The sequence below is a fragment of the Spermophilus citellus genome, assembly GCF_964194105.1.
Source record: "Spermophilus citellus genome assembly, chromosome: 18".
Taxonomy (NCBI): Eukaryota; Metazoa; Chordata; class Mammalia; order Rodentia; family Sciuridae; genus Spermophilus; species Spermophilus citellus.
Window position 1 is genome coordinate 6,010,134 of NC_138200.1, and position 15,685 is coordinate 6,025,818.

The window sequence follows — 15,685 nt, forward strand, 5'->3', positions numbered from 1 at the left end:
ACAACAGCTCCCAACTGCTCCCGATCCTCTGGCTCCCTCCCCAGCCCCAAAATGCTAGGATTTCAGGCTCCTCCCTTCTGTCTCAGCCCCACCCTCTCCCTCCCTCAGACACCATGGGACGCCCCCCACCCCTTGCAGCTCTTTACTGGAGGATCCTGCTCTTGCTGCTGGGAGCCTGGGCAGGTAGGGGACAGGGAGGCCTCTGAAGGGAGGGGGCAGAAGGCAGCCTGGGTGAAAGTTGGGTGGGTATGTGGGTGCGTGTGGTGGTGTGGGGCGTGTGAAGCGTGTGACTTGGTGTGGGAGCCTCTGTGGGCCTCCTGGGTGTGGGTGGAGGTGTGGAAGACACCACAGGCGTGGGAGTGGGTTCAGTTCTGCTGAAAATGGCATCAGTATTCAGGGGGGCGCCTGCACAGACACACGTACGTATGAGGATCTGTGTGAATGCATGCAGACGCATACTTGGCTATGTGACTCACGATGACTTGGGACCGTCAGTGAGTGAGCACACGGAGGACTGTCCGTGTGTCCATTTGAACCCACAGTGGTTGTCCTGGCCCGGGCACTGACCCCGAGGGTGGAGATCCAACCCTGTCCCTCCTGCCGCAGGATGCGCCAAGGCACAGGGGTCCAAGATCCTGGAGGGCCAGGAGTGTGAAGCCCACTCTCAGCCCTGGCAGGCGGCCTTGTTCCAAGGCCAGCGACTGCTCTGCGGGGCTGTCCTTGTTGGTGCCAACTGGATCCTCACAGCTGCCCACTGTAAAAAAATGTGAGTGGATCTCTGGGGCAGAGGCAAGCTGGAGTCTGAGGGGATTTAGGCCTTCACTCAGGAAGAAAGCTGGACCCCTGGTCTGAGGGAAGAGGGCTGGGGTCTGGACTCTGGGTCCTGAGGGAGGAGATGCTGGGTGCCCCAGTACTCAGGTGCTCCTGCCTGGGTTCCAAGCTACCTCCTACCACTTACAGGAAGTACACAGTGCGACTGGGTGATCACAGCCTGCAGAGTAAAGACGGGCCCGAGCAGGAAATCACAGTGGCTCAGTCCATCCAACACCCCTGCTACAACAGCAGCAACATGGATGACCACAGTCACGATCTGATGCTCATCCGACTACGTGGTCGAGCATCCCTGGGGCCCAAAGTGAAGCCCATCAACCTGGCGGATAAATGTGCCCATGTTGGCCAGAAGTGCACTATATCGGGCTGGGGCACTGTCACCAGCCCCCGAGGTAGTGGGCTTGGAGGGAGAAGAGGAGCTGTTGGCCCAGTGGACCCTGAGCCATGGGCAAGGCACAGCTCCCACAGAAGATAAAGAAGGGAAAGTGATGTGTGATGTTGAGATTCACCAGAGGTCCATATTGGAAACCTTGAAGCCAGACAGGAGTGGTGAGGGAAAGAGAGTCAACAGATGGCTAAGCAGGGTTGGAAAAACAAACCCCAAAGTCCTCTTTTTGGTAGATAGCACCATCTCATGAAAACTTTCATTGTCTATGATTTTATATAATCTTCATAACAGACCTGGGATATATGGGCTCTGCAGGAGCCCAGGAAAGCAGGCTCCTCGGTCCCTTCCCTGTAGAACCCAGGAAACCTGGCCCCATCCCCTCTTGCCTTGGTATGAGTTTATACCCTTCCTCCCCCAGCACTCAGTGGTCCAGGTCCCTAGTTCCCTTCTTACTCTTGGTCCAAAAGTCTGGACCTCCATTAAAAGCATCCTTTTGGGACTTCAGAATCTAGACAGCCCCTTGCCTTACTTCATAGTGGAAAATAAAAGTTGGGGCTCAGCTCTCAGAAGCAATAGGATCCTCCAGGAAGTGGCAAAGCAAGATTCAGGTCCCTGCATGCCTGACTCCTGATGCAGATGAGATGTTGTATTGCTGCAGAAACACATCTGCTCATGAATCTACCTAAACCACAGCTCAGCCCCTTTACCTGGGGAAGTCCCTTTCCATCTCTCAGCCTCCCTTTCTTCATCTGCAAGTTGAGAATCATCATCCAAGAGACTCTCTTCAGCTCCACAAGGCCTTAGGTTACATCTGTTTTCTTCATTGTGTGTTCTGAGTGTTTGGGATGGTGACTGGTACATAGAAGGTGCTCAACAAGTATTTGTTGAACAACTGAGGTAACAAGAAAGTGAAGGAATGTGTCTGTCCTTCAAAGAGCTGCTGTGGTTACATGAGATTGTGAGCATTTCACTCTAGCACAGAAAATTATTTTCTTATGTTTATTCCTCAAAGGAGATTAATGAAAAAAATGAATTCCACTTTCAAGCATTAATTCAACACTTATTTATTGAGCATCTAGCATGCCCCAGGTGCTATTGTAGGCAGTGGGGATCCAATCATGAACACACCATAGCACCCTGTCCTTATGGAGTTGCGTTGCCAGGTGAGGGAAATAGAGAGTAAGCAAATACTCATAAAATATCAGGTAGAGTTAAGAGCTATAATTAAATAATGTGGAGGGTAAATGTAGAGAGCGGTAGAGGGGTGGCATTTTAATTAGAGGAGCCAGGAAATGTTTCTAGGAAAGAGTGACATTTGGAAAGTGGAATTATCTAAAATTGAGCCCTCCCCCCTCCACCCTATTGGTCTGAGGGCAAGAAGACTAGCTAAGAGGGTCAGAGGTGTCTTAAGGGGACATCACAGCCCCTTTCCCCCAGTCACCTGCCTTTCTATTTGAAAATGACTTAGGACAAGATAAGATCAGACAGCCACTCTCTAGATGGATAAAGACACGTCTGTGGTATTATTTGCAGTTTCCTTTAATGTATCTAGTACGTAGGCCCAGCAGAATGTTCCAGAAAACTCCCCCAGAGCAGCTTCCAGTGAACAAAGTGGGGATTAGATCCAGATGGGAATGGAAAGAAAGGGTTGCTCTCTTACCACCTCTTTCTCCTCAGAGAACTTTCCTGATACCCTCAACTGCGCAGAAGTGCAAATCTTTTCCCAGAACAAGTGCGAGGCTGCCTACCCAGGGCAGGTCTCAGATGGCATGATTTGCGCGGGCAACAGCAACGGGGCTGACACCTGCCAGGTGAGTGACTTCTGAGATCTCCTCCCTCATCTCGCAGGACCCTCAGGAGTTCCAGTCTTGAGAAGGGGACTCCAAAGAATTAGTACCCAGAGAGGTTGCCCCAACCCCTACTGAGTGGGAAGGAGGCACACAGGAAGCCAAACTCCCAGTCGAGGTCGCAGGGCGTAGGGATCAGGAGCATTGGATGTGACTTCATCCTCTTAGGAACCCTTGCCTGCAGGATGACCTGCCGGGAGGGGCGCTCTAGACAATGAGGGAGACGTCCTCGAAGGGGACAGAGTCTGGCTGGAGGTTAGGCAGGCTCCCTGCGCCCTCCCAGCCTTACTTCTGGAATCTGCTGGCACCAGCCACTTCCCTCCCCTACCTGCCTGGGTCCCCTGGGATGGCTCCCTTCTCCTCTGATTGCTTCCGTGCGGAGCCAGGCTGCCTCGCCAGGTGGCCAGGGAACGTTGGCTTCGACTTTGCTGCCTCCTCAGTAAGCTCCCATCCCCTTTCCTAAGGCCTTTTATTCCCCGTTGGCTGTAACTGCTCCGGGGTCCTCCAGGGTCCCCCGGCTTTGACTCCTTCATGGAAGCCCCACCCCCGTCGCTACTGATTGGCCCCTGAAGACAATGCTTTCTTCCTCATTGGCCAAACATGAAGTCATTTCCACCGGTCAGGGGTTTCTTCCCTGGGGATCTGCTGTGCTGCTGCTGCTGCTGCTGCTGCTGCTGCTGCTGCTGTGTGTGTGTGTGTGTGTGTGTGTGTGTGTGTGTGTGTCCGTGCGTCTGTCTCCACAAGAACTCTGCTTCCGTCTCCCATTTTTGGCAACTGGAATCCACGGAGGAACAGCTCAGTCCCCTCCATTTGGTCCCCACTGTCTTCTCTCGGGGTGGGACCCTAGAGACTTCACTCTTCCCTCACGGCTCAGGATTTTGGCCATAGTCCTTGGACATCCTGTGTCCCCGCCTTCTCCCTCCTGATTGGTCTCAGGGGCCGGTGCTCGTCCCCATTGGCTCCAGGGACCAATCCTGCTGAAGACCTGGTCTAAGTGCCAGGTGCTGCAGCAGGAGGGACTGTGGGTGGCTAAGGGACATCGCCGTGTGGCTCCCCCTCCAGGGCGACTCCGGAGGCCCGCTGGTGTGCGACGGCCTGCTCCAGGGCATCACGTCGTGGGGCTCGGACCCCTGCGGGCGGCCCGATAGACCTGGCGTCTACACCAACCTCTGCCGCTACCTGGACTGGATCAAGAAGACCATGGGAAAGAGGGGATGATCCTGGGGGGACCCCGGGCCTCCTTTAATAAACTCACGAGACTGGCTGGCTTCTTGCTTGTCTGGGCTTTGCCTGGCGGGAAGGGGGAGGTGCTGCCCCCTGCTGGCGGGCTTGGCGGGAGATCTGCGGAGACTTGGACCCCGTGGCCACTCTGGCCATCCCACTGCCTGAAGTGACTCCCCACCCCCAAGTACTTGGGTGAGTGGGAACATTTTTCAAGAGAGGAAAGACGTTCAAAATTTTTCAATATCCAGGTGGCTGATGTGAAAGATAGTCTTTTCCCCATATTTTTATTGGTGTATTATAATTGTACATAATGATGGGATTTGATGTTAACATATTCCTACATACACACAAGATGACAATATAATTTGGCCAGCGTCACTCCCAGCACTCCCCCCTCCCTACCCACCTCTCACCCTCAGTCTCTTTCCTCTACTTTCTCCCTTTGATTTTTATGAGATCCGCCCCCACCTTTCTTTTCCTTTTTCCTCTCTAGCTTCCACATATGAGAGCAAATATATGTCCCTTTAAAGGGTTTCATTTAGTTGTAGTCATTGTTGTTCTTGAGCAGCTAAAGTGTTATAAGCTTTGGGGAGATTTTTTTTTTCACTTTTTTCAATTGTGAAATCTGCATAGAGAAGAGAACAGGTATTTACAAATGACACCTGTGGGACTAGCAAAAAAAAATATACCTCTTAGCCCCCATATCTAGAAATCCTTCTCACAACCTAGAGTTGTCTTGGGGCATCTGCCATGACTATAGGAAATGACATTGTGTCCAAATTGAAATGTGGAGCAACGCGCCTTTTGGGAATTGTTCATTAGAGCAAAACACATAAATTGTCTTAGGAGGGCTGGGATATAGCTCAGTGGCAGAGCACTTGCCTGGCATGTGTGAGGCCTTGGGTTCCATCCTGAGCATCTCGAAAAATAAATAAATAAATATTTTCTTAGGGAAAGGTGGCAGGTAGTACATAGTGTGAGGACATAAACAGTCACTGTCCTAGGATTTCAGATTATTCTTATAAAAGAGAATTTGACGGGTCCAGCTCACCTTTTCTCCGTTAGCCACAGCATAGATCACTGAGTGACCATTTGTTTGCATTCTGGTCAGGTAACTAGTCCTATCCAATGGGTGGCTATGTGGAGTCACATGGTAGGAAACTTGGCCACTCAGGGCTGTTGGAAGGCCATTCTCCACTAGGGCTATTTGTGTTTGAGATGTCTTGCTCACAGCAGTCTCCAAATCTGATTGGTCCAGCTTGAACTGGCCCCACCCCTTGGGCCCATCATTATTGTTAAAGGTCAAGCATGAGACTCCTTGGCTTGGCCTGAGTCCTTCCTGTGGCCCAGTGGGCCTCTGGGATTGGAGACCTATGATTGACAGTGTTCCAGAACTACAGGGAATGAGGGAGCAACTCCCCTAAAGAAGTGGGGTACTGCTCTTGGAGGAAGGGAGAAGGGAATCCAGGAAGTCAGAAACAATGGGCCATCAAACCACAGGCTGAGTCAGGAGGTGCTAGAGTCACAGTGTCCAGGGTCCCTCGGGGCAGGATGGTCAGATGCCAGTTCTCATGTGATCATGTGCTGCAGGATGAGTCACCAGACAGAGGTTCAGGACATGGGTCAGAGGGCGGGAGGTATGAGGCCAGGTGTCTGGGTGGACTTAGCAACAGGTGTTGGGACTAACCCTGAAGGGCACAGGGGCCTCTAACCCATGTGGGGGCATGCATCTGTATCAGGCCCAGGGCTTCTGAATCTGTCTTGAAAGCAGAGAGACTCAAGGTGTTTGAGGGTGGAACAGGGAACTTTCCTTTTCAGAGTTTGCATCTGTGCAGTAGGGATACCGTGGGCTCTTCAATCCCTGACAGTCAAATTCTGACACTTGCTCCTTCAGTGTGCTACTTTGCTCAGGGGATCTGACCTCTTAAACTTCCATTTCCTCATTTGTAAAATGAAGATGTCAATCCTCACTTGGGCCAAATAGAGATAAGAATAGAGATAAGATCTGAGAACACTGGACACGCCCCCTGTAGGTAGAGCTGCGTGGCAACCTGCTTCCTTCCCTGGATGGTGGATCACAGGAGTGATACTAACTTGGAGCCTACTGGGTAGTTGTCAACTTCCCATCCTTTTTATGTAATCCTCCCAGTTGGCTCGAGAAGTAAGCTCTGCGGGTTCCCGCCTTAGAGAAGGGCAGTGTGAGACTCAGGTAAGAAAAGGCCCTTACCTGAAGTTGCAGGGTGGGCAACAGGGACTCAAACCTGGGCTGGACTGACTTGTGAGCCACATTCTTTCTATGACACCCTGAGGCAGAATGGCTCAGAAATCAAGGGAGGCCTGAGCACAAAGGCAGTGGATTTGTGGGTGCCAGAGGCTTGCAAACTAGTGTTTGTGTAAGTCCCTCCTATCTTTTCTGGTCTGGGCTGGGTGCTAAAGAAAACAACAGAGCGCCTCTGCTCCTGAAGACCAGCGTTTAGCAACAAAGCCAGACTAAATAATTAAGGCCACAGCTTCCAGGGTGACAGGTCTGCCAACCACATCTGGTGATTCAGGGGTGGATGACAGGGCTCCCCGCCAACATAGCGCCTTTCCTTTGCTGAGGAGGCAGGGAACTGAGGGATGAGAGGATCTGGGATGAACATGTGGGCAGGAGATAGCATCCTGCGAGTCTTGCTAAAACTCCTCTATTTGGGAAGCCAGGAAGGAAAGATTCAGGTGCTGGGTCATGGGGCTGTGACCTCACATGGCCCAGGGTCTGCCTGCATTTGTTTGGGGAGCTCAAATCAGGAAGGTTGATGCTCCCCAAGGCCAGGGCCCTGCTGTGCAGTGGACAAGGCCAAGGGTCCAGTTCTGGAATCTGCTGTTGGACTTGACGGGAGTCAACGTCTCGGGGCTGAACTGAATTAGCCCAGCATCCCCGTCAGAACCGAGTTAGTTGGCAGAGTTTATTTTCAAGTTTGTGTTCAATGAAGGGTCAGTTGAAGAAGTGACAGTGGAGTTTGGGGAGAAGTTGGAATAGAATCGAGGGTTGGGATGAGAATCAGGGTGGGATTGGGGTCAGGGTGTTGGGACTGGTGTGGGATGGCAGCTGGGTGGATCTGTGGGGAGGACATCAAGTGGGCTCCCTGCCGCCAAGGCAGACACTGAAGTCTGAGTTGTACGTGGGGCAGGTCTGGGGTTGAGGCTATGGTGATACTCGGTATTTGGGTCCAGGCTAAGTTTGGCTCATGGTTAGGGGAGATCCAGGGTCAAGGTTATTGAGGTCTGGGTTCTGGCCTGTGTGGATATTTGAAGTCAGGAACTCAAGTCAGGGTTGAAGTTCTGGGTTCAGGTAGAAATTGGGGTTGGTCAAGGATGAGCAGAATTTGGTGTTACGATTGTGTACCAGTCAAGGTTTGGAGTTCAGCCCAGGGCTAGTGTGAAGATTGGTGTTGGCTGGCATTAGAGTTGACCTTGAAGCTGGCCTCCAAGCTCTTTCTGCCTCTGTCGGAAGCAGCTGGCCACGCCAGCCATGCCCCTCCTCCATCAGCACCCTCGAGAGGCCACAGCCTTGACACCCTCCACCCTGCACACATCTGTTGTTGGCTTGGACCTGTTGATTTTCTCTCCTAAGCATAACTTGAATCCATGCACTTACCATCATCTCCACCTCCCGATGTCCTTGTCCAAGTCACCAACGTCTCTTCCCTAGACAAGAGCAATGACTTCCTCATGGTCTCCCAGGGTCTTCTCATCCCCCAAATAAAGCGGCCAGGGTGACATTTTGAAAATACAGGTCTTGTTATGCTCTTCTCCTCACTAAAGTCCAAGTCATTCTTCATTGTCTGCAGGATAGAGTGGGACTCACTGCGACACGCAAGGCTCCTCGGGGCCTGCCCCCATCGGCCTCTGGCTCTGGGCTGCATCCACACCGCGGCCAGCACAGGGCCCTTGCACCTGTCATTTTCTTTGCACAGTGTGTCCTCCTTGCTCCGCCCATAAACTTCCATTCAACGCTTGCTGTTCTTTCAACTCTGAGCTCATTGTCAAAATTCCCTGATGTGCTTCCATGATACCCCGTCCTTTTCCTTCAGAGCATACCATATTTTACATTGGCTTATTCTGAATTATTTGAGGTTGTTCTTTTGGAGGAGACCCACAGCTCCTTGAAGAAAAGGGCTCTATCCCGATCTGTGCAGGTGCCCTCAGTGTTAAGGGCCAGGCTATATGGGCAATGACCAAACAGACTCCATTTTTACCCTGAGACTCCATAGCATGTAAGAAATGCTTCTCCCGTGGGAAAGCCCCGCCTCTGTACCCATGACTAGTTGCCTAGCACAGCATACTTGGCAACACAAAGTAGCAATTCTTATAGGATGTAAAATCCCTCTCTTTGGTTCCCATTTTCCTTGGGCAGTGTACCTTATTGGGGAATAATTGATTAGACGTTAGTAACCATTCTTTAACTTGTACTCGACTAGGGTCACTTTGATCCATTTCTCTTTTGATTATGATTATGGAAAATCCCATGAGAAATACTGAAATAGAGTGAAAATACGATTCAGGACATTGCATTGTTTGGTTAATGGTGTCATTCAGCTCCTGGACTCCTGCCTGCTTGCTTGCTTGCTGGTTGCTATGTCAACCTGAATGTGGGTTTTGCAGTTTTTGCTTTTAAATATCCTAAAATGTTGAGGCTTAGTCTGTCTTCCTGCAGATAAAACGTGGTCCTGTAGGAAGCAGTCTCTGCCGGTCCAACAATAAAGACTCTTCAATTTGGACAAAACGGGGACTTGGTGTGTTTTCGGAGTGACCTGCCCCACAGTACTCAGCACCGACCCCGCCTGGCACAGCTCTGCCTGTTACGTGTTGTTAAGTGCGTGAAGGACGGGGCCTCTGTGGACAGGGGACGAAGGCTGGAGGAAGGGTTGGGTTTGGTGACTACAGTGGCTTCCAGATAGGGATTCAAATGGCCACCGGATTTGGATTCATGGCTCCGGCTCAAGATCTGGTATCTGAGTTGGGATTTACAGGAACACTGAGGTGTTAGTAAGGATGAACTTGACTACAAGGACCAAAGGACTTGGACCCCCCAGGAAGCCTGGAAAAGCCATGTGATGATGGGGCTGCACAGCTGGCGGACAGCCACCCCAGCAACTGCATGGAAGACCCAGCCGATGACCTGTGGGCTCCGGCAGTGTTTTGGCTTAATCCTCTGCCCACTTCTCATGGTCCGCTCACGCAGTTCCAGAATCTGCATTCAGAAGAGATGCCATGGGTAAATAAAGAAACTTCCAGTGTTGTCTTTGGGAAAATCAGGACATCTTTCTCAAAAAAAGTTTGGGGGGGTCTTCTCACTCCTTATTGGCTAAGACCATATCACATGTCAATTTTAAACCAATCAGCAGCAAGCATCATGTGGTTTCCATAATTGGATCCTCCAAGATTATGGCCATGATGAGGATAAAAGATTACCCAAAAAGCCAGGTGTGGTGGCTCACGCCTGTCATCCCAGTGATTTGGGAGGCTGAGACAGGAGGATTGCAAGTTCAAAGCCAGCCTCAGCAACTTAGTGAGGCCCTATGCAACTTAGAGCCTGTCTAAAAAATATCAATAAATAAAAAGGGGGGCACATCTCCAGTACCCCCCAAAAAAGGTTACTCAAAGAAAATCAGAGTTTGCAGAAGGAATAAAAGCCTGGGTGGACATAATACCTGTCACAGTTGGAACACAGGTCAAAGGTGGAGGGGAGGGTCAAATTGAGAGCAGGTCTGGGCCCAGGGTTGAAGACTGGATCACTTTTTGAGTCTGATCTAGAAATTGAGGTCAATTCTATCATGTTGAAGAAATAATCTGAAAATGGTTCCCGTTTGAGTCTGGCCTTCAAGGTCCCCGCCACAGAGTCCTGTTCTATTTCTGCCTAGTTGTCAGCTCCTCTCCCCACCCAGCTCCGGCTGCATGGCCTCCTGCACCTGCTGCTTGTCTAACACACCTGCCCATTCACTCTCCCCGGAACTCTCCACCCCCAAGTAACCACATGGATTCCTCCATCACCTCCTTCAAGTGCACATGCCACCTTCACCAGGAGCCTTTCGAAACATCTTTCCTAATATGAGAGCCCAGAATCCTGGAGGGCAGGGGGAACCCATAATTCTTTCACCCTCTTCCCTGCTTTCTCAGAAGTGCCAGGGTCTCCCCCTCACTCCTCATTGGCTAGAACTACATCACATGTCAGTTTCTCTCCATGGCGCTCACCACCACTTAACAAACTCTGTATTTCATGAGCTTATTTATTTCCATATGTTTATTTTTGGGTCTCCAACTCAACCAAGCAGGCAGTCCCCATGAAGGCAGAAATCTGTCTTGTCGTGGCCTCAGGACCCAGAGCAGTTTCTGGCACACGGTAGACATTTGAAGGATGAATGCAACTAGCAAAGATGAAGTAACCAATTTACTCCTCATTATTACATTCAAAACTCCGCAAGCGAACTTCAAGGTGAAGCAGATTACATAAGCCACAATACTAAAGCCATAGTACGGAATATCATACAACATTACAAAGAAAGGGGAAAGGATCTAAAGGGACCAGCAGGGACAACTGTTCACAATATTTTGTAAAGTTTAAAAAAAAAAAAGGTGGGGCTGGGGTTGTGGCTCAGTGGTAGAGCGCTCACCTCATTCGTGCGAGACCCTGGGTTCCATCCTCAGCACCACATAAAAATAAATAAGTGAAATAAAGGTATTGTGTCCAACTACAACTAAAAAATAAATATTAAAAAAAGGTTGCATTAGATAATATTTGCTATAGACATTTTTTATTACATATACTGGCTATAGAGAGAAACCTACATATGACATGAATAGAAATAAACAGAACACAGACTCAGCGGTTAACAGAAAACCCTCAGTTGGAAACAAGCTCAGGCTCAAAGGTAAGACTGGGATCTGGCCTCTCCCGGTTCCCACAGGCTCCTCAGCCATAGGGTGGAGGGCCCAGGCCACCTGAGAGCAGGGGAGGGCAAGGGAATGGCCCCAGAGGAGGACCCAGGACAGAGCCAGCGGTTGTCCCTTGCCTCTCTTGAATCCTGCTCCTCTCCTGCTCCTCAGGCCCTGCACCTGGGCCTTCCCAGTGAGCAACCAGCAGGGGTGGTAGGGCCCGAATATGTAGGGGTGAGCTAGCTGGGTGCCGCCCAGCCTGGCTGTGGGAAGGAGGGTGGGGAAGCAGTGTGGTATCAATTACTTCGGCTGCCCCAGGGATTCCAGATAACCCTAACTGAACACAGGAAGAAGGTGTCCTGGAGCCGGCTCTGCCTGCACCCCAGGGCGCTGGGGGCGGGCACGGGGGCGGGGGTGGTATAAGAGGACAGCCCTGCAGAGGGCTGCCGACACTTGGCTCCCAACAGAGGCCAGAGCTGAGATCAGATCAACCTTCCAAAGGTGAGAAGGGACCTTATCAAGGACGTTGTGTGGGGGCGAGGCAGTAATGCTGGCCAGACCTGCTGACTCCAGGTGCCATGCCGCTGGAGGCCTGCAACTTGGAAAGAGACTGAGAATTCCCACTTACAGGTTCACGGGGTGGGAGAGGGATGGGAGCCTGCATACCTGAGCCTGTAAGGGCCAGGGGACCTGGACTTCTGGGTCTGAGGGAGGAGGCTGGGACTGGAGCCCTGGGTATGAGGGATGTCTGAGGGAGGATAGTGGGCCCTGGGCCTCTGGGTCTGAAGGAGGAGGCTGGGTCTGGGCTTCTGGGACTGAGAGGGGAGAACTGGAGCCTGAACCCCTATGTCTGAAGCAGGAGGGCTGGGTCTGGACTCCTGTGTTTGAGGGAGGAGGCTGGACTCCTGGGCCTGAGGGTTAGGGTTGAGCTGAACTCCGGTGTCCTGAACTCTCTCCCCTTCTCAGATCCAGCAGGGGCCAGTCCTCATCTGGCAGTCCCTGAGAGGCACCATGGAGGGATCCCTTCTCCCGTCCTTGCTAATTCTACTGCTGTCCTTAGCCCTGGGGACTGCTGGACAAGATGGTGAGGCCCTTCCGCGCGTCCCCCCTGAGCTCTCCAAGCAATCCCTGGGTCAGCGCTCCCTCCTCCCTGGCATCTTCCTCCCCGGGGGGGCTGCCTGGCTTCCTCCCAACTCCAGGGGCCCCTGCCTGCCCAGGGCCCTGTCTCCTCCCCTCAGCGTCTCTCCATCCTCTCGGCCTGGGATGAGACGCTCCCGCGGGCTTTGAGACTGCCCTCCATCCGCCGTGCGTTTCCCGGGGTCTCCATCCCCGCCCGGCGTCCCGCCGGCTGCCCGCCCCCTCTGCTGCCGTTCACGCACGTGTCTCCACGTTTCTCCTCAGATCAGGGTGACAAGAGTGGGGACAAGATCATCGATGGCTTCCCGTGTGAAAGAGGCTCCCACCCGTGGCAGGTGGCCCTGCTCAAGAACAGCCAGCTGCACTGCGGGGGCGTGCTGCTCGACGAGCGCTGGGTGCTCACCGCCGCCCACTGCAGGATGAGGCAGGTGGCGGGCGCGGCCGGGGGGCGGGGGTGGGGGCGCAGCCAGGCCTCCACCCCTCTCTGGGTGCCTGTCCCTTTCCCTCTGTCAGGTCTCTGAATGTCACTTCCTTCTCCCAGTGAGTACAACGTGCACTTGGGCAGTGATCGGCTGGGGGACAAGAGTGCCCAGAAGATCAGGGCCTCAAAGTCCTTCCGACACCCTGGCTACTCCACCAAGACCCACGCCAACGACCTCATGCTTGTGAGGCTCAACAGCCGGGCCAGGCTGTCGTCCAAAGTGAAGAAGGTCGACCTGCCCTCCAGCTGCGAACCCCCGGGTACCACATGTACTGTCTCTGGCTGGGGCACCACCACCAGCCCTGACGGTGAGGCTGCCTCAGGGACAGGGGCCCAGGCCCAGCCTCCTCCCTCAGACCCAGGGTCCAGGCCCAGCCTCCTCCCTCAGACCCAGGGGTCCAGACCTCATCCCTCCTCCCTCAGACCCAGGGTCCAGACCTCAGCCCTCCTCCCTCAGACCCAGGGTCCAGGCCCAGCCTCCTCCCTCAGACCCAGGGGTCCAGGTCCAGCCTCCTCCCTCAGACCCAGGGGTCCAGGTCCAGCCTCCTCCCTCAGACCCAGGGGTCCAGCCCCAGTTCTCCTCTCTTAGGCTCACCAGTCCAGGTCCATCCCCCCAGCCTCCTCCCTCAGACCCCAGTGGTCCAGGTCCAGCCCTCTTCCCTCAGATCTGGGAGCCTGGCCTTGACCCTTCGGGTACTCTGACCCCATCCTCTCCCCATCAGCACCAGCAGCCCGGGCACCCACGCCTCTGACTGACACTGTCCCCTTCCCTGCAGTGACCTTTCCAGCAGCACTCATGTGCAGTAATGTGCAGCTCATCTCCTCCAAGGACTGCAAGAAGGTTTACAAGGACCTCCTGGGGAAAACCATGCTGTGTGCTGGTGTCCCTGACTCCAAGACCAACACCTGCAACGTGAGCACCCCCTCCAGCCGCCGCCCTGCCTGCCTCCTCTCAGCTCTGAACCTGCCCTTGCCGTCTCTGCAGGCCTGGCCTCCTCAGCTCTCTCTACCCCTCTCTCTGCCAGGTCAGGGGCAGGACCCCACCCAGGGGCTGCTGTGACCCTGGGCATGTGCAGAGTTCAATGGGACTGAAAAAGATGGGTGGGGCCACTCAGCAGCCTCAGGCACCAAAAACTCAGTGATTAAGATAAATCATATTCTAAGCAACACATTTTTAATATTATTCATGCAAAAAGCCCACAAAGAACAGAGTGTCACAATTTTAAATGAAAAGTGGATTCATTTTATTGAATGTCCTTTTGCTTCAGGCACCAGCCTGGTTTAGTACAGCCTGGGACTGATGCTGTTATTATTTAAAATTTGCTATTGTGTCATCCAGGTGGTAGTTTTTTGATTTACATTTGATCTTGAAAGTATTATCTTAAAGCATTATTTACTGTGATTACTGAGATTTTATGCCTGATGCTAATTCCTCACTTGCCTGACCCTTGTCCTGATCCTGTCCCCTCTTCCTCATCTGTTGTCACCACCCTCTGTCTCTGAACATTTCCCCACATCTCTCTCTTTATGCCCAACTTCATTCTTTCTCTTAGTTGTCTCTGTGTTGGGCAGGCTTGGTCCCCACCTGCCCATGACTCCTCCCTTTCAGCTCTCAGGGGAGGTGGAACAGTGTTATTAGGAACGAGGAAGGACAAGAGCATGTTCTGGACAGAGTGGGCATCCTTCCCTCCTCTGTTGAAGGCTGGCTTCCTGAATGCACAAGCTGTGTAGGGACCCTGAATCTCACACTCAGAGGGTCCCACGCTTGGTTTAAAGCTCCCCTGTTGCTGTCCTGGAATTCCTGGCCCACTTCATGCAGGAGGGGTCATACATCATTCCCCTGGAGAAATGCTCCTCTGCCCACTGGCTTGGAAAAGTCCTTATCGTTCACCTTGTGTGGGAAAATTAATGGCCTACGCATCCTTGGAAGCCCCGCCCCCTTCCTGAGATTGGCTGCGTTGGCCAGGCTCAAACCAATGTCTGTCCATTCTGCTAGGGTACTAATTCCTGCTCTCCCATTGGTTCACAGAGATGAGTCTCTTCTCATTGGCCAGAGTGGAAGCCAATGGTCTGGCAAGACAAAGACCGTGAGCTGGTGTAGAAGACTGAGTTAGGACTCTGGGGGGCTTTGATCTGAATCCAAAGCTAATCCATTTTCCCTCCTTTGTTCCCTCCAGGGTGACTCAGGAGGACCATTGGTGTGCAAAGGTACCCTGCAAGGTATAGTGTCCTGGGGAACTTTCCCTTGTGGCCAACCCAATGACCCAGGTGTCTACACCCAAGTCTGCAAGTTTACCAGTTGGATAAAAGAGACCATGAAAAGGTATCGCTAAGGCGACACCAAGAGTGAATACATCACCGCGTGCTCTGAACAGAAAGCTTGCGGAGATAAGGACATGGATGACCTGTAAAGTCATATCTGACTTTCTTTCCTTAAAGACATAATAAAACCCCCACAATGCACCATGTTTATAAACCTGTCAAAATAGCAAGGATCTAAAACCCAAAGAAGTAAGAAAACAAAACAAAAACCCTCCGTGCTGTGGAAAACGCAGTGAGACCAACACTCTCAAACGCTGGAGCAGTAAATTTGTACAATCTTTCTGGAAGGTGGTTTGGCCACATGAATTGAAAACCTCACTTAGTGCATTTGACCCAGTAGCTCCAATTCTAGGGAGAAAGTACCAAAACTAAAAAAAAAAACAATGAGGTTTGAATCCATCACCACATTATGTATTGTGGCAAAATCATGGAAACACTGAATATGTTCCAAAGGAATGGCTTGTCTAGACATTGGGTCAGGTTGTCCAAGGATGTTACGAAGTTATTAAAAATAATACTCAGGCAGAATTGTGTCATGCA

At 52.2% G+C, this 15,685-nt stretch overlaps 2 protein-coding genes across 3 annotated transcripts; both read left to right on the forward strand.

The window, feature by feature from the left end:
- Positions 1 to 113: 113 nt before the first annotated feature.
- KLK8 (kallikrein related peptidase 8) lies at positions 114 to 4,324 on the forward strand (the record flags this gene model as incomplete). 2 transcript variants are annotated; one of them, XM_081275837.1, is made up of 5 exons in its annotated part: positions 114 to 183; positions 607 to 766; positions 961 to 1,223; positions 2,897 to 3,030; positions 4,129 to 4,324. In XM_081275837.1, the coding sequence occupies 5 exons, from the start codon at positions 114 to 116 to the stop codon at positions 4,282 to 4,284; spliced, it is 783 nt and encodes a 260-aa protein (XP_081131963.1). In that variant the 3' UTR covers positions 4,285 to 4,324. The 2 variants fall into 2 exon arrangements, with proteins under 2 accessions (XP_081131963.1, XP_081131964.1); XM_081275838.1 differs by lacking the exons at positions 607 to 766; positions 961 to 1,223.
- A 7,892-nt stretch (positions 4,325 to 12,216) lies between these two features.
- Positions 12,217 to 15,156, forward strand: KLK7 (kallikrein related peptidase 7; the record flags this gene model as incomplete). Its single annotated transcript, XM_081275835.1, has 5 exons — positions 12,217 to 12,289; positions 12,607 to 12,770; positions 12,888 to 13,131; positions 13,600 to 13,736; positions 15,001 to 15,156. The coding sequence occupies 5 exons, from the start codon at positions 12,217 to 12,219 to the stop codon at positions 15,154 to 15,156; spliced, it is 774 nt and encodes a 257-aa protein (XP_081131961.1).
- Positions 15,157 to 15,685: the final 529 nt, after the last annotated feature.